Source organism: Larus michahellis, chromosome 8, assembly GCF_964199755.1.
Source record: "Larus michahellis chromosome 8, bLarMic1.1, whole genome shotgun sequence".
Taxonomy (NCBI): domain Eukaryota; kingdom Metazoa; phylum Chordata; class Aves; order Charadriiformes; family Laridae; genus Larus; species Larus michahellis.
Genome location: NC_133903.1, coordinates 55,375,615 through 55,398,202, shown reverse-complemented (window position 1 = coordinate 55,398,202; position 22,588 = coordinate 55,375,615). Strand labels below are relative to the sequence as shown.

General features: G+C 54.2%; 1 protein-coding gene across 4 annotated transcripts; it reads right to left on the bottom strand.

The window, feature by feature from the left end:
• Window positions 1–1,555: 1,555 nt before the first annotated feature.
• On the bottom strand, window positions 1,556–19,605 carry AK4 (adenylate kinase 4). 4 transcript variants are annotated; one of them, XM_074598641.1, is made up of 6 exons: window positions 18,924–19,605; window positions 15,497–15,670; window positions 8,740–8,859; window positions 5,993–6,165; window positions 5,544–5,662; window positions 1,556–4,304 (listed from the first exon to the last, which is right to left on the bottom strand). In XM_074598641.1, the coding sequence occupies exons 2-6, from the start codon at window positions 15,639–15,641 to the stop codon at window positions 4,190–4,192; spliced, it is 672 nt and encodes a 223-aa protein (XP_074454742.1). In that variant the 5' UTR covers window positions 15,642–15,670; window positions 18,924–19,605; the 3' UTR covers window positions 1,556–4,189. The 4 variants fall into 4 exon arrangements, with proteins under 4 accessions (XP_074454742.1, XP_074454741.1, XP_074454739.1 ...); XM_074598640.1 differs by lacking the exon at window positions 18,924–19,605 and adding an exon at window positions 18,740–18,797; XM_074598638.1 differs by lacking the exon at window positions 18,924–19,605 and adding an exon at window positions 18,550–18,599.
• Between the last annotated feature and the right edge of the window lie 2,983 nt (window positions 19,606–22,588).

Below are 22,588 nucleotides of genomic sequence, written 5' to 3'. Positions count from 1 at the left end.
CAGCATAACTGCAGATGCGATGGGGTTACGAGCTGTCAGTGCCATTTATTCCAAGCAGTCGTCAGTAATTCCCGTTTTCTTCCTTGGGTATCCCCCATCCCCACCGTATCGGAGCATCCCAGCAACTTTAATCTCTCGGCACAGCGCCTGGGGGAAGCGGAGGGGTGTAATGGCTGATGGGGAAACCACAGAGGAGTTCAAGGCACAGGTCCCCGGGGGCAGATACGCCAAAGGACAACTTAAAACAGCGGGGCTGTAAATAGGCAGCGTGGAGTGCAGAAATAATAATATACTGCAAACCTTACGGGAAGGGATCGATCTTGCACAGCATATGCAAGTATAAGAGAAAGGTGGGAATTCCAATGCTCTCAGCGTTGTTCTGAAATTCAAAGAAATATTGAGCAGCCCCGCAGGGACATGCCACTTTGCGGGTGCTGGGGTGCTTCGTCTGTGTCCCCGGGTTTGGGTGTGTGTCCCTGGCAGCACCCCGGCGCGGGCTGCAGCTGTAGGGATGGGGACACCAACCCTTGGGCCACCCCAGGTCCCCTGATGGCGCCTCGGGAAAGCCAAGGCTTTGGTCTCAGCTTGATTTTGGCACTGCTCACATATTCCTCTGCTTTTTGACCTCCAAACTTTTGTTTTTGAACTGAGTTCATTTTCTGGCTTACGTAGCTCTTTTTCCTCCCGATATTTATCTGCCCTTGCACTCTTGGATGAAGTTGCACGGAGGCAACACATCTCTTCTCTGCCTCCGGATCGCCGGGACCCTGAACCCCGGCATCTCCCACCCCCCTCCCGACGGGTTCGGCTCCTTCGCCCGCAATGCTGAGGCCAACGGGCAGCCCTGCCTCTGCTTTCTCACCTCCCGGCAGCGCTTTCCCTGCTTATCACCCTTTTTTTTTTAATTCCTCCCTAATCATTTCAGAGTCTTTGCTTATGCCAAATAGAGGACCGAGGGCCCCAAAGCTGCTATTTGGGAATTAAAGTAAAAAAGCAAAAAATGATTGAATCTTCTCCACCCATCAGCTTACGGCTTTTAATTCCCTCTACCAAAATGCATGTGATGGATGACACAGGGCACAGGCAATAGCCAGAGCCTTGCTGTGCCCACTGCTCTCCATTACTTTTATGGGGGGAAGTTAAATAGGAAAATAAAAACCACTTCGCATGCAACAAGGATGGGAGGGCAGGAGTAACCGGCTTCATCCGCACTGTCAGAACTGGCTTTTTAACTGATATTTTGGATTATATCCAATAAAGGAGTTGTAAGACGGGACCTCAACAGCAGTATCGTGCCCCAATCCAAAACGTGGAGGACCCCCCTGCCTTACTGAGGGATTTTCTGCTGTGTTTAAGTGGGGATGCTCTGACTCCTCTCCTTCCCTCCTCCCCCTCCTCCTCCTCATCGGCTCCTACAAATAAAACCCTGGTCAAAAATGACCCGCCACCTGCAGGCTCGTCCCACGGCCCTGGCACAGGGCAAGGGCTCACGCAGAGCCCAGCTTTCAGCGGCGATTGGGTAGAACTCACACACAGAAACTGCGGGGACAAGGGATAAGCAGGAGAAAAAATTTATTTACATCTTTCGAGCAGTAACACAGCTGCAGCGATTCACTGGGAAGAAACTCCAGGAAGAAAACTCAGCGCGACGTGCCAGCAGTGCCCCGCGCGCGGGGAGACACAGTATTTTGGGTCGGTACAAAATTGCTGTCGCTTTAGAAAAGGCGTGAAATTCACAGTAAAGTACCAAAGGGGAGCGCGGCGGGGAGGAAAGGCGAGGGACACGTATCACTCCGGGACCTCATCCCTGCCAGTATTTGGTCTATGAAAATGAACCATACAACAACTCTTGTAGAAAAACCTATCCCAAGGGCTTGATGCATGCAGAGTCACGGGATTTCTACATCTACTCTAGGGCTCGAAGTCTTTAAAACAAGTGCTTGGGTGGCTCTCCTGGGGCAAAAACATCTGTCCTGCTGCTGGGCGCTGCACCAGGAGGCGTTTTGCAGCAGAGAAGGATGAGACACGAGAGCTGGGCAAGGGAAAGCAGGGAGCAGCCCCCTGCCCAGCGCTCGGCCCTGGCAGAGCCGCCCACCGCGGCCAGGCTGCTTTTAAAGCCTAACCCCCCACCCCGTCGTCTGCTCCCCCCCTGCCCAACACTGTTAGAAAGAGAAGAGCACGCACATTTTTGGCTATTTCTAGATTTGTGTTTAAAAACGGCACAGAACTTCGTCCGAGGGTCGTGGGAAAACCTAAAATCTTTCTTAAACAGGATTTCGTTGCAGGGTGGAAGATTTGCCTCCTCCCAGCCTGGGAGCTTCAGGGCGGGGGGATGGAAAGGCCCCCAAGGACAGCAGTGAAACCTGGTGGTCCCTCTGGTCTCCCACCCGGGAATTTCCCATCCAGGCGGGATGCAGAGCCCTCCCCTGCTGCTGCCGCACCATGGCTTTCACCCGCAGGCAGGCAGCGAGCAGGCAGCACAGGGGCAGGTCCCACTCGGAAGATGCCCAACGGCCTCTGACTGTTATCAGGAGAACACCAGGGCAAAACTGCCTCCGACAGAGAGCGCAAACATCGGGGGCTCCTCTGATAGCGCCAGGATGCGGGTGGCTCAGCAGGGATAAAAGACTCCTGGGGATGTGCTGAAGTTTCGCACACGGAGCCCGTGCATCCCTAAAAAACCCAGCCAGCTCCCCCTCCCCGGCGGCGGGGCCGCTCTCCAAGCAAAAATAAAAACAGTGACATGTCAGCAACAGAAACTTGCCCAGGCTGCTCTAATTAATCAAACGGGTGTCGGGGAGTGACAGGTTCTCTGCCCTCCTGCTGAGCCCCCCCCCGGCAGCCTGCAGCACGCTCTGCGAACACAAGCGGCTTCGTGCAGAGTTCCCAAAGGTCGATGCTAAAATTCAGCGCTTTTTTTTTTTTTAAACTTTTAAAAATACATTTCTTGCTTTTTTCTTAAATATATATTCTATAAAATAAGGCAACTCGAGGAGACATAAAGAACATCCCCTTTGCTTAGGTACTGCATCCTACCACCAAAGGGGGTTACAGTACTTCCAGTTGAGAAAAGCCACTCCACCCGGCCCCAAAGCTCCTGTGCGCGAAAAGAGGGGCGACACGTGCAGGTGATTCTGTAAATCTCGGGGAAATGCCTGGGCATGGCCCTCGGCAGCCCCTGCATGCGTCCCGGGGAAGGGAAGGCTCGTGTCCCGCGTTCATGGGGAGGGAGCCGCTTCTGCTGGGAATGCTGCGGCCGCAGCGGGAACTGCTTAGGGAACACCCCCTCGCCGGGGGAGCTCAGGGACAAAAGGCAGCACAGGAGATGGAATGACTTGATTTCTCCCCAGAACTGAAGCAGACATTAAAATACATCTTCGGGAGAAACTCTTAGGACACGACCGTATCTTGTAGTATGAAAAGCTACAAACAAGGTAAGCACAAAGGAGCGCAGCTCATCCCCAGCACAGATCCTGCTCAGTGTCGCAGCGCCTCATGAAAACTAGACTGTACAGCAGCTTTTTGTAAGAGGGGTTTCACCTCTGTCTACGGAAGAAGCACAAGTGCGTGTTTTACCTCCAATGCTTTCCCTCTTTTATGTGTATTAATACCGGAAATATGATCTTCATGTTTCTGAGCTTTGTAGTGTAAATGTTTTCCACGTCGCTCACCAATTCCCACTGGGCTAAGTCTTGCTTTTTAGAGCCTTATTTCTCTGAGAAATAAATTTTATAGAAAACAATTTATATTTAAAAAAAAAACCCCAACAACCTGGAGAGTAATCTGCGGTAAATGGTACCGGGGAGGAAAAGGATGGTAGGCTGAAGGCTCAAACAGAGACTGGGCTTTGTATGGGGGTGGCGGGGACGTCATGGCAAGCTGTGTAAACCTGGTATGATCGTTACCCAGCTCTGCATCGCTAATCTGTGTGTGTACTTGGATCGCAGGCAGGAATACTTTATAGCCTCAAAAGAGAAAAAAAACCCTTATTCTAGCAGACTTGACCTTATAAGCAAAGATCTTTTCCCCCTGATACTGTCTGTAACGGTGTATCCACAGATGTCACCCCATACACCCAGGGAAGGGACTTTAGATACTGCACGATCACCTAATCTGAGCACAGCCCCAGGACCGTGCAGAGAAAGCAACTCCGTGATGGCGTTAACTCTTGGTCCTTGGCATGGGCTGTTTAGTTCTCCTCATCCGAAATAACGGGTGGGATCTTGCTGGAAAGCAGGGTGTACACGTACGGCCAGATCTTGTTGGTCTCTGTCCCCGAGAAGGAGTGAAGGATGCCCCTGCTCCTGGAAGAGAGACGGGAGGAGACGTCAGTACCAGGGGTATCTGCAGCCCTGAGGACGGGGGTATTTGCTGTCACGTTGGCCGTCGGAAGGAGACAGCCCGGCCAGGCTGGAAGCTCACCAACAGTTTTTTGGGCAAGACAGGGGGGATAAAGGGGACCAGCGGTGGCTGCTCCCATCCATAGCTGCACTCACACGTGGACGAGACAAACAGACAACCCAAATAGTCACATTACCCAGGATAACAGCTCATCCTCCTCCCCCTAAAGACCACTTGCTCTCTAAAGGACTTTATAGACATAAATCAGCAGGATTTATTCATGTGCTTAAGCGAGTGGGAAATTCAGGGCCCTGATTCCCCCCTTCCCTGCAAGGGCATGGACCACTTCTGCTTTTAAAAACTCTCCCTTTCAGCAGGGGATTGCCACCCTATGGCAATCCAGCTATTCCCAACTTGGCCAGGGGACGACTGCCCCAACCTACCAGTGACACAGAAGGGACAAGCCCTGAAGCATGTCTGTGCCCACAGCAGACCCATCCGCCCCAGCCCCGTGGTCCTGGACCGATGTTTTGCAGGGTGCCTGACTGCACAGCACGTAGCGCCCTGCGTCTGCAGAGCACAGGGGCAAATGAGTTTATTTGAAGCAGGGCAGAAAGCGGCTCACAGACGCGTGCAGGAGGGGAGCCGCTCTCTGCAAGGTCACCGTCCCCAACCGCCCACAGACCCTCGCCTCGCTCAGTGACGGCTCTGCGTGGGCAAGGCAGGGTCTGAGGCATCTCTGAGCTTCTCCACCTCTTCTGCTGGAGGACACTCACCCAAAAGAAAGCTAGGACTCTCAACTGGTTAGGTGTCCTAGCGCTGATGGGCAGCACCTCTGCAAAGCAAAGAGGCTCCCACCCAGTGCAGAGGAGCTAGGGAGGAGGAGGGGTTTGCAAACACCTTCTGCCACAGCAAAAAGTCCCTCCCACCGCCAGCAACCAGCAAAAGCCCTTTGTGGAGCCCAGAAAGACAAACAGGAGCTGTGAATTTCTTTACATCAGCCTGCTCCCTCCAAACAGGGCCAGGGCTTGGCTGCAATGAAGGGCTGGGCTGACCGCAGTGATCTGCCCCAAAAAACCTGTCGTGGGCCGTGCTGGGGCTCCTCGGGCTGTCGGGGCGGAGGCACGGGACTGGCTGGTGAAAACCTCACTCATGCCTGTTTTTACAGGCACGCTGTGATTTATTCGCATGGTCCAACTCACTTGTACAACTCTATTACTGGCTTTGCAGCATCTTTGTACTTTCTGAGCCTGGCAGCAACGGCATCGGGTTTGTCGTCCTCGCGCTGGACCAGCGGCTCACCCGTCAGGTCATCGATGCCCTGCAGAAGGCAAACACCGTCAAGGGGATGCAGCCATCGCCCCATCGCCCACGCTGCAGCTCCCTGCCATGCAACCACTGCCAAATGCCTCATCCTGCTCCGCAGCGATCGAGCATCCTCAGACAGCATTTAACATAAATCCCATTTTCCTAATTAACATTTAGCACAACTCCTTCAGGCTGGCTCCCGAGGGCAAAGCCCTCTGGTGCTCAGCACTTACTACCTGGGATTTCTTCACCAATGCTTTTTTTACAATCTCAGCTCACGCAGAGAAAGGCTTCTCTGATCTTTTCCTTCTGCGAATTTCTCCCCGATGCTATGGGCTCTTACCTGGACGTGGGGGGGGTTGAAGTCCATGTTGTACACCCTCCCGCTGGCCGGGTGGACCCAGCGGGCGCTCAGGCGATCCTTCAGTGTCTCAAAGGGTATGTTCAAGCTGATCACCAGGTCCAGCTCGCAGATCCTGTCCAGCGCCTCGGCTTGCCCCAGTGTCCGAGGGAAACCTGTGCAGGCACCGCAACAGAAAGGGGCTGTGAGGAGAGGCAGGAAAGCAGCAGGGATGGAGGCAAAACCACCCGCCCCACAGCCCCAGAGCTGCAAAACCATGGCGGCTCCTTGCTATAGCACAAGCGGTGTGAAAGACAGGCATCCACCATATGGCTACAATAAAAAATAGCTCCTACAGCACCGACTCCTGAAATACAACACATGGACTCATGTTTTCCTGCAAAGTCGTGTCTGGTGCAGGGCCAGCGTTTCTGCACAGGGGCTGGAGGCAAGTAAGAGGGCATAGGCAACAATAAAATGGGGAGAAAGGTTGGAATTATGAAGCAAAACCTGAAGGAAACAAAAAGTTGCACATAGATGAGTAACACGCTGCTGGTTGACATGGAGGACATCAAGGATACTGCAATAAAATGGTTTGCACAGCCATCACGCAGCTCTCTGAAACCCCCATCCTCTGAAGGTACCAGGCGGTACCTTTTGTTGGGAAAAGTCAGCGAGCGGGTGGGAGCATCTACTCTTGCTGCCGGATCACAACCAGGGGTGACTCTGCAATGGTGCCCTCTCCAGTTTTCTCTGCTGACAACACCTTTCTCTTTCATTTTTTAACCGTTTTTTACATCCATAAAACCCTCTGAGACCTCCCAGGCTTTTCGCAGAGTATTATTAGCCGAGAGCTTGTCAGGACATCGGCACAGGGAATGAATCGGCCATTATAAGAAATAATACATTTAGTCTGCCTTGCCAAGTAAAGTCGGTCTGTTATTTATGTTATCAAACGGACCACCCGAAATAAATACGCTCCTTGTCACAGTACTGCTGGAGTGGGGCTCTTGACTGCAGCCACCCCTCGCACCCCCAGGCAGATGAATTCGCCCAAAATTAGGAGGAGGAACGTGATGGCCCAGCGCTGCCAGCATCGCTGCTGCCTGCGTTCAGATTGTAGCTTCAGGGGCAGCTCATCCCTCAAACATCTCGGTGTAAGCAGAGGTCAGCACACAAAGCAGGCGGCTCCCAAAATCCTCGTTACCAGCCCACGGCCAGAATTGCTTTGCCCTTGCATCACCCTCAACACAAAGTCCTACCGAAACGGGAGCTGGCGCCCGGGCCAGGCTGCTGGGGGTCGCACCATGATAAATCAGCATTCCCAGCTGCAAGAACCCAAATCTGAGCATGTCGATGCAAACCCCCGTCAATATGTTGAAATGCCACAGTTTTAATACAACGAAATATGCACTTGTTTATGCAGCGTTTGTTGCTGCAATATTTGTTAATCACCGTGACCCCTGATGAATTAAGTGGCGTTATGGCAAGAATAATGAAATTTTAATAGTGGGGATTCACAGGCCTCTTCAAGGCAGCCTGAATCTACAGGCCTTGAGGTCTCTGACATCCTTCCCTGTGAGCCCAGGGGGGGTGACACTGCCAGACCCGCAGTGCCAATGCTGATGGATCCCTGGTGCCCACTGGGGTGAGAAGAGCTTGGCTGAACCCCAAGCCCCAGCACAAGCCAGCCCTCCTCTGGGGCCACCCAGGGCCACATGGGGAAGAATCATAGAATGGATTGGTTTGGAAGGAACCTTTAAAGACCATCTAGTCCAACGCCTCTGCAATGAGCAGGGACATCTTCAACTAGATCAGGTTGCTTAGAGCCCCGTCCAACCTGACCTCATCATAAAAATCATAAAATAGAAGCCCAGCTCCACCAGCCCTCCAGTCCACGGCACTAAACCGCAGCCTTATTTTAGTTGTAATCTATTTCATATTTTCCCTATCAGGAGCCTGAGAGCTCTCCGAAAGCCCAGGTCTGTTACAAATCAAGTGGCTCCATCTTATCTACGTATTCACTGACTCCTTCAAAGAGCTCCAGCAGATCGGAGAGGGATCTGTTTCTCCCCCTACAACAGCCACGGCTGCTTGTCGCCATACGTCACACTTGCCTGTGTCCAACACTGCAGGTGAGTGTGACCCACTGAGCCCTGCCGCATCCCCTATCCAAGCCCCAGAGTGACTTCTAGAGTTGCCATGGGCACTTGCCAGCTCCCAGGCCACGGGCAGTGATGCGTCATGGCTGCTGGCACACAGCTTCACCGCCGAGGGCTGCAGGAGCTCCTGGCGAACCCTCTGCTGCTCCTCTCACCGCCTGCCTCGCCGGTTTGCTCTCAGCGTCTCCTCCACCCGCACCTCAGGTGGCTTCAGGGCTTGGGATGAGTAGCTCCTTCACACACATACGGAGGCGGTAAGAGGTTTTTCTTGGCTTGCCTCCAGCCCTGCTCTGCTCTCTGGCTCTGCTTTGATGAAACACCCATCTCCTTCCCCTGCCTTCCCCTCTCCCCGACATGCGCCAAGGACTTGGCTGGACACTCACGTGCTGCTGCTCCAGGCAGAGGGATGCAACACCTGCGGGCAGATGTCTCTGCAAGCAGGTGGACTCCTGCCTCTCCTCCCACCACCACCAAAGGCACCTTCTGGATTTTCTCGCTCCTGGTGCTGCCAAACCATTAGCAGCAAAATGATTTTTTAAAGGGGGCTGGGATTTTCCTGTCCAGAGGGGACGCCGGCAGCACACTCACCATCGAGCAGCCAGTGTTGCTCTCGACGCTTCTCCAGCTCCGTCATCATCACGCGCGTGATGACATGGTCCGGCACCAGAAGGCCTCGCTCAAGGTACTGCTTTGCCAAGACGCCAACTTCTGTTCAAGAGAAGGGAAAAAAAAAAAAAAGCATGACATTTCCGCTTAAAAACTATCGCTCCCCCTCAAATTCTGCCTGTCCTCCCAAATTGCTCATGAGGGAGCTTTTCGGCAGCATCCCTCTGCTCATAGCTAGTAGAAATGGAGATGCCTGAAATATCCGAGAGCAGGAACACAGGGAGCACCGGCCAAGCCCTGGCAGCCCTGCGAGCCAGCTGATGGCAGCAAGGGACACTAGGACTGTCACTGCCATACCAGACATGCGCATCAGGTGCTACACACAAAGCTCCATAGGTTTTGAAGATGGCACCGATGTGGTTGCAGGTGATGCTGTCATGGATATCAAATGTCACAAAGACACTGGCCCAGCTGCAAGGGATGCAGCCAACCTCCGTGTGTCCCTCCAACGGTGGATGGTCACCCCATCCCGGGACACAGATCTGCCCAACATCCCGCTGCCTGGCTCACTGCTTGCTTTAAACCAACGCTAGTGCCAAATACGGGATGCTAATAATGCCTGTTCCTATATGTACTGAGCCACAGCTGCAAATTCTTGGGCTCCGGAGAAGGTTTCCAGTAAAGCCAGGAGGACAAATGATGCATTTGAGCAATGCCTGCAGATCTGGTAACATTTGGCATGTAGGCACAAAGTTCCATGTACAAGCATCACCAGGAAAAGCTGGTGTCATCATTTATAAATGATCTGAAGAGGTGTAAATTCACCACTTCGCATGCAAAACACGGCAGTAAACAGGCATCCCCAGAGAGCTCATGGGAAACCCAGACCTCAAGGCGTTTGTTAAATCACTGCTGAAAGCAGGATTCCCATCCAAAGGGCTTTAAGACTTCAGAGCCTCAACTTAAGATACGCTCAGATAAGAACACTCTTTCCAAGATCAAATCCTTGAGAACGTAATTGCGGTGTAACTGCAAGGTAAATACACGTTACCAGGCTCCTGCCTGGGTCTCCCCCGCATCACTCAGCTGGAACCGACAGCGCCGGAGGAGAAGCCAGCGGTGGTTTCTGCACAGGTAACACCATGTCTGGATCCACCTTCACGGCAGCCTGGCATCACCTGGGCAGCTGCTGCCAGCAGCCAATGTAATAAGGGTTTATTCTGCTCATATTTTTATTGCAGCTGGGGAAAAGCAGATGTTCCTTCAAGGAGAGATGCGAGAAATTCAGTTGTTTTTTTACATGACAGTTTGCCTGCGATTTTCTTTTAGCCACTCAGAGACACAAATAAACTGTTTGGGAAATGCAAATATTCTTTGCCATTGCAAGTGACAAGTCCTGATCCTGCCACCAGAAGAGGCCCGGCCTTTTCCTCTCAGACGAGGACCCAATTGACACCTCTTCTGCTCTCTTCCGACAGCAGCTGAAATAGCACTTGTCACCAGAAATGAACAATTTTGCAATCAATTTTTGCAAGGTTTTTGCTGAGGACGGCACATTTTAGCCCTCCCAAAGTACGAGTCCTCTCCAAAAAAGAGCCACGGGATCCTGCATTTGGAGGCAGGCTCTGGTTTTCCAGACTGCAGCAAGATGTCAGACCAGGCAGGCACATGCATCTGGACACGGGTCGAATTCCTGAGCTGCAGGAGGGTTGTTTTTTTTTGCAAGATATACAGTTTCTAGACAGGGTTCATCTGATGTAATGGGGGAGCCTGATGCAGCCTGCACTGGGACATGCACAGAAAACCTCACAGGCTCCCAAAATGGTCTTCGGACGATGCCTGGCAGGAAAGCAGGGCAGGTCGGTGCTGCCAGCCCAGCCACGCTCCCCAGTTGGAAACCTGCCTCCGAAACGGGGCAGGGAGCAGGCACTGACTCACCAGCCTGCAGGGCTGAGTCACTGCGGGGATGGGGACCACGGCACGTCCCCCTCCCGCCGCTCCATAAAGGCATTTCGGCTCACCCCGCTGAGCGGCTCTTTGCTCGGAGCCACGGTGGCTGCCAGGCGCAGCACGCAGAAAATACCTTTTTTCAATGATGAGTTTTTTGTCGCTGCCCATACGTCGCCAGCACTGCTGGCAGCTCTCTTGCTTGGGGAAGCAAAGGACACGGGGATGGAAATAATACATGAAGGCTTATGCAACCAGCACGGAGACCTGCTAGGGCATAAATATTATTGCATCCGCCTACGTTTTTTAATATTTATTCACATGGTCTGCACATTGCCACAGGCTTGCAGGGAAGGCAGAGCTGCTCCCAGGGCAGAGCCTGGTGGCCAGGGAGGCTGGAGCTGCAGCAGAAGGTCCCACTGCCACCCCGAGGAGGGCTGGCCATCCAAGGGACCGGCTGCTGCTCAGCAGGGCTGCTGGAGCCGGGCCTGCTGCTGCAAACCAAAAATACACCGAGACGCAGTTGCGAAGTCTGGAAATATAGGGGAGGCCCACAGCTCTGCATCACGGAGGCTGCAGCTTTCCCACGCCCCCGATCCGGGTGGACGGCTCTCCTCTGCTCCGCGATGGACGACTCCTGCTGCCGGGGATGCTTCTCCTCCACGTGTGTCGGGGAGACAGAGCAGTATGGGGGGCATGCAGCAGCATGGGGGGCACGCACCGACATAGGGTGCACTTAGCAACATGGGGGGCAGGCACCGGCACAGGGGTCATGCCCTGGCATGGGGGGGGATGCACTACCCCCGGGGTCCACGCACCAGCACAGGGTGCTGACTGCTTCCACACAGCTAACAAAGCCCCTCCAGGCTCTCCCTCCCTGCTCACCCTCCTCCAAAGCACACATGGCGTCGCTGCCCTTCCTCTCGCAGAGGAGGAATGGGCATGGATTTTGCATAAAGGACCTGCAGAGCTGCCTGGTGCCCTGATCCCCCCAACACCTTGCAATGCTCCGGAGCGCATCATCCCTGCATCCCAGTCCTTCCCAGGCATGGTGGAAAATGATGGTCCATGCCCAACAGCTCCCGGTCCCCCCGTGTGAGGATGGGGGGCTCACCCCTACTGCACTGCACAGCACCTATGGAAGCACCAAAATCCCCATTGCCATGGCCAGGTGCAGAGGGGGGCCGCAAGCATCGCTCTGCCATTGTTCCAGGTAGCAAGGGGCTCCTTGGCTGCTACTCGTGCTGCCCGAGATGGGCCGGCAGGGACTCCCGGCAGTGCTGAGCTCCATGCAAAACGGCCTCTTGACTCACACGCTTAATCCCATTAATCTAATGACCGTGGGTTTAATCTGCCCTTTAACACACGGGACTTCAAGATCTCTGCGGCTTCCCCCACGCAACCCTGATCTGCAGCCATCCCTCCTTATCAAAGCAACACTGAATTACAGCCCCGAGGGACAAGGCCATGAGTAACAAAACAGCCGCCCAAGACCAGACAGGATGGGCTGGAGGAGAGGCCGTTCCCAAACACAGCGCTTGGCAGCCTCCAGACCCTGCACGATAACCCTGGACCTTCTGCCCTATGACACAACCTCCTACATGATTTTATTTAGGCTATAGCAAGGCAATCTGGAGTTAATGGAGAGGAGAAACCCCAGGTGGTTAACAGGGCACCGACCGCAGCCACCTCTGCACCGGCGCTGTTACGCTGCAACAACCCCGGCTGGCCGGGGACAGATGGCACCCTGGTTTTGGGACTCCAGGACTTCTTTCCTGATGCAGACGCTGCATGCAGGGCCCTCGCTCCCACCCCATCTCTGCTGGCAGGACCTCACTTAGGGGAGCCAGAGCCTGCTGCAGCCCCAAATTTGGGCCATGACGTGCTCGGTGGACGGACAGTGGGGTCTGTCTGCGGGGCGGCAGCCAGTGCCAGGGGAAACCCCAGCGGCCAGAGTATCGCTGCTGCTCCCGCATGTAAAGATGGAAAACCAAAGGGCAGGTTTGGTCCTGGGCTCAGTGCACGGCTCTGCCAGCGAAGACCGTCACCCATGGGAAAGGTGGGGAGAAGGAGCACAGGGCTTGGCCACACACAGCCCACAGCCCCCTTGGCCTTTTTTTTTGGTGCTTACTTTGGTCGACGCTAACAAAATGAAATTTGTCACGAGGAGAGGACAGGAGCCACTTCTGTCTCCAACGAAGCAAATTAAAAGGAGCGGTGGGCCAGACGCAAGACCCACGTGTCTCTCAGGGGATGGAGAACCTCAGCCAAAGCCACTTGGAAAAGAAAATAAGTTGTATTGCAAATGAGCTGCTGAGTCCTGCTAAGACCCCGGGATGCTGCCAACACCAGAGACAACCCCCTGGGTACCGGGGCAAGTAATGATCAAGGAAATCGCTCACCTCCCTCCAGCAACCCTGCCTAGCACCAAAAACACAGTTTCTAAGTCTTCCAGGATCTTCAAAAGGGCCTTTCCTACAGCAGAGCAGCCACGCACTAAGCAAGACACTAATTAACAGATAAATGTGTGGTAGCGGATGTACTCGCAGGGTCACTGTAGCAAAACTTCAACCAATTCAGCAGCAGCCGTGTGTTCAGCTGCTTTGCCTGGCTGGAAAGCGAAGTCCACGAGACCACCGACACCGCCGACAAGCCGGGCACCTCTCCAGGCCGCGCACTTCGGGCTTCCTCCAGTGGCTGGAGTCCTCGGTGCCGCCCGAGCCAGAGACCCACAGCCATGGCTACTGTACATCTTGAAAAGGCAAGCAGGAAAATGCCCTGTGCGTCGATGCCTGCCTGCCATCCTGGGACAGAGAATACAAACACCGGACTGATGGGTCCCTTTGGGACCACGACTCTGTAACACGGCTTTTTATATCGAAGGCCCCAGATCCCCTAAAACACGAAGCCAGTGGCGCAGACGATAAACTCAGGCGGAGCGTCGAGTTCCACCTAGCTTGCCCTGGAGCTGGCACACCGCAGCGCCATCATGTAACAGCTTGTCCAAAGCAAATAGCAAAACAAAATAGCAAATAGCTGCAGCTTACTGAGAGCTGTAACCAGAGGCTGAGTCAAAGGTGGGACCCGAATGTCACGCCAGCTGTACAAAACTAAGGCTGATTTACTTCTGAGTAATTTTACCCACATTTCTCATTGTTGTTTCCTTTTGGAAACTGAATTAACCTGATGCGCTTTGGGAAATACCTTCAGCTAACTCCCTTCACAGCCCCTTCTTCCTTCTCCAGTGTCCCCAGAGAAGCTCTACAGTAAGAGTATGAACTGAAATACAAAACCCAGGAAAGCCGCTTGTTTAGATCATGCGAGTTCCCAGGTGGGCACCCAGTCTCACCGTCGCACTGCCCCGCTCCCACGCCCTGCACCTCTGCCTGCTTTTCACCCAGGCGCTTTGCCCTTCAGCCAAAGCAATCATCGGGATTTTCCTAATTCTGAGCCTCCCTCCAAAGGAAATATTATTGTCCTTTTTATTTATAAAAGGAAATCTGGATATTTTTAAATGAGTGACCAGCACAGGGCTGTGTGCAATGTCCCTGCCAGAGTGCGCAGCTCTCTCAAACTTTACCCTCCCTTTCCCCCCCCCCCCTCCCTTTTTGTTACCCTTCTAAAAAGGGAAATCACTTCTGCGTTCTCTTGGCTTGTTTTTTTATCCATGCCGGTTTACTGTTCCTCTGCCCGGTGAGTCAGCTTCCCCTCTGGGTTGGTCTTTCACACATTAGCAGAGGAGAGAAGGAGTTGCTGGAAAGAGAAATACGCTGGGATTGCCTAACAGCAGCAAGCCGGGGTGCAGCGCACCCGCTCCCGAGCCTGGCCAGGGCTGGGGAGTATCTCACAGCACTGCCCGGGGCGCAAACACAGCAAAGACCATCGGTTCTCCCAAAGGCTCTGGACCTGGATGTCAAACACGGGACGGGCAGGAGCAGAGAGCCACCCCGGCGAGCCTCCACCTCCCCACTTTCTGCAAGGGAGTTTCATAAGGAGCGGGGGACACGCACCAGCGCCTGGTGACACCCCGCTGTCCTTGCTGCAGGGGCTGACACAATACAGCATGGCACGGCACGGCGCAGGACCCCGCCACCCACAGCAATTTTCCCAGCGGCGTTTCCCCCGTGGATGAACGCACGTTCCCAATCCATCCCTCCCACCGTGGGTGGGAGGCACAGAGTGCACCAACACTCCAGCCATCTGCCGTCCACCACGTTGCAGTTTTTACCCCGCTCCTGCACAGCCACCTCAGGCAGGATGAAGTTATTATTAATAACACGCGACCTGTGTCCCCGGACGCCACCGTTAACCGTTGGTGCCGGAGCAGGTGGGTTATTTGTACCGGCTTCTCCGGAGCCATACCCGCACCCAGCACAGGGTTGGGACTATTACGCACCCACGGCTCCCCACGGGATCAGACCCCGCTTTTATCAGGCAGTTCCGTGAGCTCAGGCTGGAGGGAGATGGCAATGAATGAGCTGTGCCAACCCCAGGGAAAGAAAAAGACCTGCGGCATAACCAGGAGTGGGTTTCCCCATCCTCATCTTCATCTCTTCCCCATCCCCATCCTCTTCTCTTCCCCATCCCCATCCTCACCCCCCTCCCCAACCTCATCCCCTCCCCATCCTCATCCTCACTCCTTGCCCATCCTCATCCCCATCCCCTCTCCATCCTCATCCTCATCCCCCTCCCCTCCCCGCCCCGTCGAACATCCCCGGGGCTGGCGACCCCCCGCCCCCGGTCCCCGCCGCCCGCCCTCCCCCTCCGTCGGGGCAGCCCCGCAGCCACTCACCGCCGCCTCCGCCGAGGCTCTCCCGCAGGAATTGCCCGCTGGAGAGGTGCTGGAGCCCGAAGCTGCGGGCGATCCTCTCGCACACCGTCCCCTTCCCCGAACCGGGGGGGCCAAGCACCACCGCCCGCAACAGCTTAGAAGCCATAACCTGCTATCGGAGCCTGGGACGGATCCCTGCGGGGGCAGGACAGCTCGTCAGACGGTCCCGGTTCACCCCTCCGCCCCCCCCCCCCGGCCGTACCCAACCGCTCCCCCCGCATCCAGCCGCCGCCGCGGCCCGTACACATCAGCAGGGCGGGGGGGGGGGGGCACCGGCGGGATGCACCGCCCGCCCGCCCCTTCGGGCCGCGGCACCCTGGGACTTGTAGTCCCGGGGCCGGGGCGAGCCGGGACGTGCGGCGGTGGCCCCGTCGGACCGGCGGTCCGACGGGGCCACCGCCGCACGTCCCGGCTCGCCCCGGCCCCGGGGGTCCCCGTGGATGTGTCCCCACACCGGCATGGGGGGCATGAGGGGTTGGGAATGCACAGGTTGCGGGCACGGTCTGCGAAGGGAGGGTCTGGGAACACACAACATGCGAACACGCAACATGCGAACACGCAAAGGCACGCGCACCACAATACCGACATAGTAGCGTGCGCACGCACAGCCCGGACACGCACAACCCGCCAACCCACACCGCGCAAACAGGCGTAAACGCGCAACCTGGACACGCACAACACGCGAAGGCAGCCTGCAAACGGGCAGGCTGCAAACCCACAACACGCACGCACACGCAGCCCGCAAACGCGCAACGCGCAGACGCACGGCACGCGGCACACACACACAACACGCAAACATACAGCCTGCACGCGCACAGCCTGCACGCGCACATGCCCAACACGCGAACTTACAGCCTGCGAACCCACAACATGCCAAGGCACATGCCATGCAAACGCACAGCCCAAGAACACGCGACATGCAAACACGCAATGTGTAAACGCACAACCTGCACACGCGCAACACGCAAAGGCAGCCTGCAAACGCACAGCCTGCAAACACCAAACACGCACACGCACAACACGCACAACCCCCAACACGCCCAGCCTGCAAATGCACAATGTGCACACACAAAACATACACACATGCAGCCTGCACACGCACAGCCTGCAAACCCACAACACGTGAACGCACAACATGAACACACACAGCCTGTAAATACACAACATGCAAACGCACAACACGCGCACCCACAACATGCAAACATACAGCCGGCACGCGCCATGCAAACGCACAGCCCGAGAACGCGAAACACGCACGTGTGCAACATGTAAACACACAACCTGCACACACACAACATGCAAACATACAGCCTGCACATGCACAGCCTGCAAACACACAACACGCACACCCACAACATGCAAACATACAGCCTGCACATGCACAGCCTGCACTTGCACATACACACGCACAACATGCAAACATACAGCCTGCAAACGCAAAAATACGCAAGCGCACAACCTGCACACACACAACATGCAAAGGCAGCCTACAAACACAGTCTGCAACCACAAAACACGCAAACGCAAAACATACAAACAGCCTGCACACGCACAGCCTGCGCTTGCACATGCACAACATGCAAAGGCAACCTGCAAACACAAACCACGCAAATCCAACACATACAAACCCACAACACGCACAGCCTGCAAACGCAAAACATGCAGTCTGCACAGCCACAGCCTGCACTTGCCGATGAACGCACACAACACGCAAACATACAGCCTGAGAACGCACAACATGCGCATGCACAACATGTAAACGCACAGCCTGCACCTGCACAACATGCGAAGGCAGCCTGCACACGCACAGCCCGCAAACAGGCGCCCGCAGAGCCTGCACAACATGCACACATACAACATGCAAACACACGTCCACACACACAACATGCACACACACATGCACGCAGCCTGCACACACAAAACATGCGAACAAAAACCATGAACTTGCACGCTTTGCACATGCACAACATGCACATGCATGTGTAAACACACAACACGCACATGCGCAACATGCAAACACCCGGCCTGCACACATACGTGCAACCGTACAACAAACACACACGCAAACGCACAACATGCAAAGACACATGCCAACAGGCCTGCAAACACCCAGCCTGCAGCCAACACACACAACCACACAACACGCCCATACACATGTACACACACAACACACCACACACAACACGCCCATACGCATGTACACACACAACACACCACGCACAACCACACAACACAGCACGCTCACACAACACGCCCACACACAGCCACGCAACACATCACGTCTACGCACAACACATACAACACACAACCACACAATATGCCCATGCGCAACACACCCACACAACACACCCACACACAACACACCCACGTCCACACACCACACGCAACCACACACCACAGCATGCCCACACAAAACACACCCTCACACAGCCACGCAACACATTACGTCCATGCACAACACGTACAACACACACACACACCTCCACACACAACCACACACCACAGCACACCCACACAACACACCTCGTCCACACACATGTGCAACACCACAACCACACAACACGTCACATCCACGCACAACACATACAACACACAACCACACATGCCCATGCACAACGCACACACAACACACCACAACACAGCACGCTCCCACACAGCCACACAACACGTCATGTCCATGCACAAGTACAACACACAACCACACAACATGCCCATGCACAACACACACACAACACGCCCACGCACGACACACCCCATGCCCACACGCCACATACAACCACACAACACAACATGCCCACCCACACACAACACGCACACACACCACACCACCACACACCACACCACGTACACCACCGCAACCACACAACACGTCAGGCCCACGCACAACACGTACAAGGCACACCACACCACACCACACCACACCACACCACACCACACCACACCACACCACACCACACCACACCACACCACACCACACCACACCACACCACACCACACCACAGGCCTCCACACACCCCGCCACGCCGACGGGCTACTCCGAGGCGGGGTCACCCCTCACACCACCACCTCCCCCGTGCCCCCGCCCCCGCCATGTCCCCGTCTCCGTGTCCCCCCCATGTCCCCCCGCCACCCTGCCCCGTCCCCTCCCCTCCCCGCCCCCGGAAGCTCCCGTCACATGGCCGCGCGGCGCTGCCATAAACACACCAAGATGGCGGCCCTCACGCCGCCAGCCCGTGCTGCGTCATGCCGGACCCGCCGCCCCCGCGTCGCGGCCGTCCCCCCCCGCGGTTCCCCGTTCCCCGCCCTTGAGGGGGAACGGGGAACCGAGGGGGGGGACGGGGACGGCCGCGACGCGGGGGCTTCAGCCCCGCGCTCCCCCGTTGCGCACCATTATTTTCCGTGCGGCCGCGTTGAGGCGGGCGGGGCCTGCCGAGGCCGCGGGGCCGCCGCCGCCCCCCCGTTTCCTCAGGTGGCTTCCAGCGCTCCGGACGGTGAGTGTGGCGGTGTGTTGGGGGGGCGTGTGTGCGTGTGGGGGAATGGGGACCCGGTTTCCCTCCCGCCGTCGTGCGGAGAATTTGGCGGCTTCAGGCCGTGGTGGCCTCTCGGGAAGGGGCGGCTGAGGGGAAAGTTGGGAGGGAGATGGTGGGGTGGCCCGGCGACCTCCTTAAACGCAGCCTCCACCACGGAAGCCGTGTAAAATCGCCCGTCGGACCGCTGTATCCGCATAACTTGCCGTTTATTTATTTTTTTTTTTCCCCCCCTCCTCTTACTTCTACAGATTTTGGTTAAAAGGGCCGCTAAGCAAGATGGAAATCGGGTTTGCTGCCTGCGCGCCTCGCAGGCTTCTGCAGAGGCAGGGCGAGAGTGGCTTGTAGTGCTCGAAGATACTTGACGCTGGCCCAGGTTGCCCAGAGAAGCTGTGGCTGCCCCATCCCTGGAGGGGTTCAAGGCCAGGTTGGACGGGGCTTGGAGCAACCTGGGCTGGTGGGAGGTGTCCCTGCCCAGGGCAGGGGGTGCCACTGGGTGGCCTTTAAGGTCCCTTCCAACCCAAACCATTCTAGAACCTGCGCATAGAGTCACAAGCCTTGCGGGTTGCAGTTCGGGGCACATCAGTAATTCCATCGGTGTGATGCTAAAGGAATTTCAGTTCATATGAAACAAGTAAAAAAAATACACAGAATCGCCAGGCCCGAAGGGGCAGGAGGTGGAACTGGAGTTTAAAAACCAGCCAGACAAACTTACAAGGCTTTCAAAAGCGAGAACCGGCAGCAAACACTGGAAACTATATATTTTTAAGAAGCATGTGGAAATAAGCAATGCCTTAGCAACAACAAAAATGTGCACTAGGCTCCAAAACTAATGTGGGTTTTGCTTAAAAAGGGGCTTTGTCAGATAATAATGGGGAACCTGCCTAGGCTTTTTATATCAGGTCTGTGAATCTTCAGTCTGATGGAAGGAAAGCAAAAATCAGTGCGCGTGTTGGGTGCAAGGAGACAAACCATATTTATATTGGAGTAAGAGCTACATCCTCTCTAGAGAAAATGGCATCTTTGCCACCTCTCACCTTGGCGGTCACGTATCTTCTCCCTTTAAATAGCTTAATAGTAACTGCTGGAGCACAGAATAACATCTTGAAACAGCAGTCAAGGCATACTTGAACTATAAAACTGATTCTTGTCTTATCACTTCAGCCTGTGAAATGTAGGATTCCCCATCCTACATCTATGCCATTCTACTGAAATCAGTAGAATTTTTCTACTGGAGTAGTAATGGTGGTGTAGAAACACCTCAAAGTGAGAGCGCATGGTTCATGCGTTAGGCAGCTTCCTTTCTTTTCAAAAGTCACCGTTGTATGTACAGAATTTATTCATATTTTTTTACCAACTTTTGTTGTTGTTTTTTTTCCTAGCAACAGCGGATTCTTTAATGATTAATCTACAAATGGTGGTAAATCTGCGAGTTTTGGGATATATGTTCAAGTCATCTGTGTCATCCTACGTCAGTATTGCATAATCTGTTGACTGTCCCCTTTTTATGTAATGTATGTTTGTAGTTTGTTTTAAAATGTACAAATATTTTTTTCTACTGCGTGCTTCTCCTCAGATACTTCATATTTGTCTCTCCATTGCCCTCTTGAGTTAAAAACTTGTAAGACACCGTTTTGATAGCTGGATTGAGTGGAGCGTTACGTATTTCTCTTTTAAAAACAGTCTCCATAACATCTTGGGACATGCTCTTTTCCCGGTAAGTTTAGAGTGTTACAGCACTTCTGGAGTTTCTGCTCCCTCCTGGTAGAAATGTGAAAGCGATTTGTACTGATGAAGTCCATCAGCGTCATAAATGAACTTGTTTCTAAAAATGTAATAACACAGTAACTTTTTCTATGTAGAACCGTTGTGTTTTTTAAACTAATTTCAGAACTTTATGTATTTGATTGCCTTAACCAAAGGATGTGGGGTGTAGAAAGTTTCCTGATCTTTTCAACAATATGTGTTTTTAGGGAAGAAAAAAAAGGAGGGGTAAAACATAGGTTGATGTAAGCTTGTAATTTAACTAGTTTGCTGCAGAATTGTTTATTTCCCAATTTTGTGTGTGGGTCTTATGACCTAAAAATGCCAGCTGTGTACTTGAAGCACCTCAAGCCTTTAGGCCCCTCTTCTGCTGACTCCAGCGGCAGTCCCTTGTGGAGGCAGCTGCCTGCTCCCCTCGAAGCCATCGGTAGGCATAGGAACGGGCATCTGCGATACAAACTCCTGTAAAGCCTGACTGAATGTGCTCACAGTGCTGTAAAATTCCGCCACCCGGCAGCCCGCTCCGCTGGCGAAGGCCTGGCAGGCTCCATGCAGCATGGTCACGGCGTGGTGCTACCCTGGGATTCGCACTGTCAATGAGCCTGCTCCTTGGCTGTTGCAAGCGGTGGAGCTCCAGTAACTTACCTGGCTCTCTGCCATTGTACCCACTGACTGTCTGGTTCGTGACATTCAGTACTGAAGTAGCCTAAACCAAATGCTTATTTCTAGCTCTGGTAAATTTAAGGGGGAGAAAGGGCTGCCCCCATTCTCTCTAGTGATATCTGTAGAGTGGTTAATTACCCCTTGCTTTATTAAATCCAGCATTGGTGGATTTGGCCAGAAGAAGCTAGTACTTAAAAACACTTGGAGGTGCATTGCAGAAGCCACTGTGGTCGTTAAGGTGGCACTAATTATCTGGATAATTTTCTGGACTGAAACCTCAGATGCAAAGCCACTTCTGTTAAATGCCCTTGAGCCTTTCACCTGGCATCTGGGTATCTCTTGGGGCGATGCGTGGTTTTTGAGACACGTACGGGATGCGGAGACAGAGGAGGTGCCTGCTGGGCTTGGCAGTGTTGCGGAGGGGCCGCAATGACTGACAGGCTGCCCTGGCTCAGTTATCACAGTGCTGATGCTGTCTCTTGTAAAGGTACAGTACTGTGATAACTGAAGGATGGCAGCCATCTGAGCTTCACGGGGCCCCGTGCCGCCGGTCCTCTGTGCCCTGGGGACAGACAGACAGACAGACTGACATGTGTACAGCGCAGTGTCCTGCTGAAGTGGAGTGTACTCCTTTTACGTGTACCCCTTTGCATAAAAGCCGAAGGTTAAGAAAACTTAATGTTTTATTTGAATAAAATATTATACTTTATTGAGAGTTTGCCTGTTAATTGACTGTTTTGCTTTGGAACATCTTCCAGAAACGCTGTGCTTTGGAAAACTTCAAAAATGGTTCAGAAAGCAGGGTCCTGCGCAGTGTGGTGAGGTATGAGAGTGGAGGTGCAGGTCAGCAAGTAATACTTGGTACCGGAACAAACAGAAATGACTGTAGCAATCAAGAAAACAAAGCCCTTTTAAGGTATTTTTTTAATACTTCTTGGGAAAGATACCACCGTCTTGGCTAACTAGTCTTCTAACTCATTTTCTGTATGTTTCAATACATGGAAATAGATGGCGCGATGCAGGTCATTTCAGGCGCACTGGGGTGATGCAGCTGGTGCAGCCCCTTGCAGGGTTTTCTTGGGGCTTCTCTGCCCCGGCA

Excerpts from the sequence above, each read along its gene's own strand:
- AK4 (XM_074598641.1), bottom strand. The coding sequence starts at position 15,641 with ATGGCTTCTAAGCTGTTGCGGGCGGTGGTGCTTGGCCCCCCCGGTTCG. Across the intron at positions 5,663-5,992 it reads TCAACCCCCCCCACGTCCAG|GGCATCGATGACCTGACGGG; the intron begins GTAAGAGCCCAT and ends TGCCTTCTGCAG. Across the intron at positions 4,305-5,543 it reads CCAGTAATAGAGTTGTACAA|GAGCAGGGGCATCCTTCACT; the intron begins GTGAGTTGGACC and ends TCTCTCTTCCAG.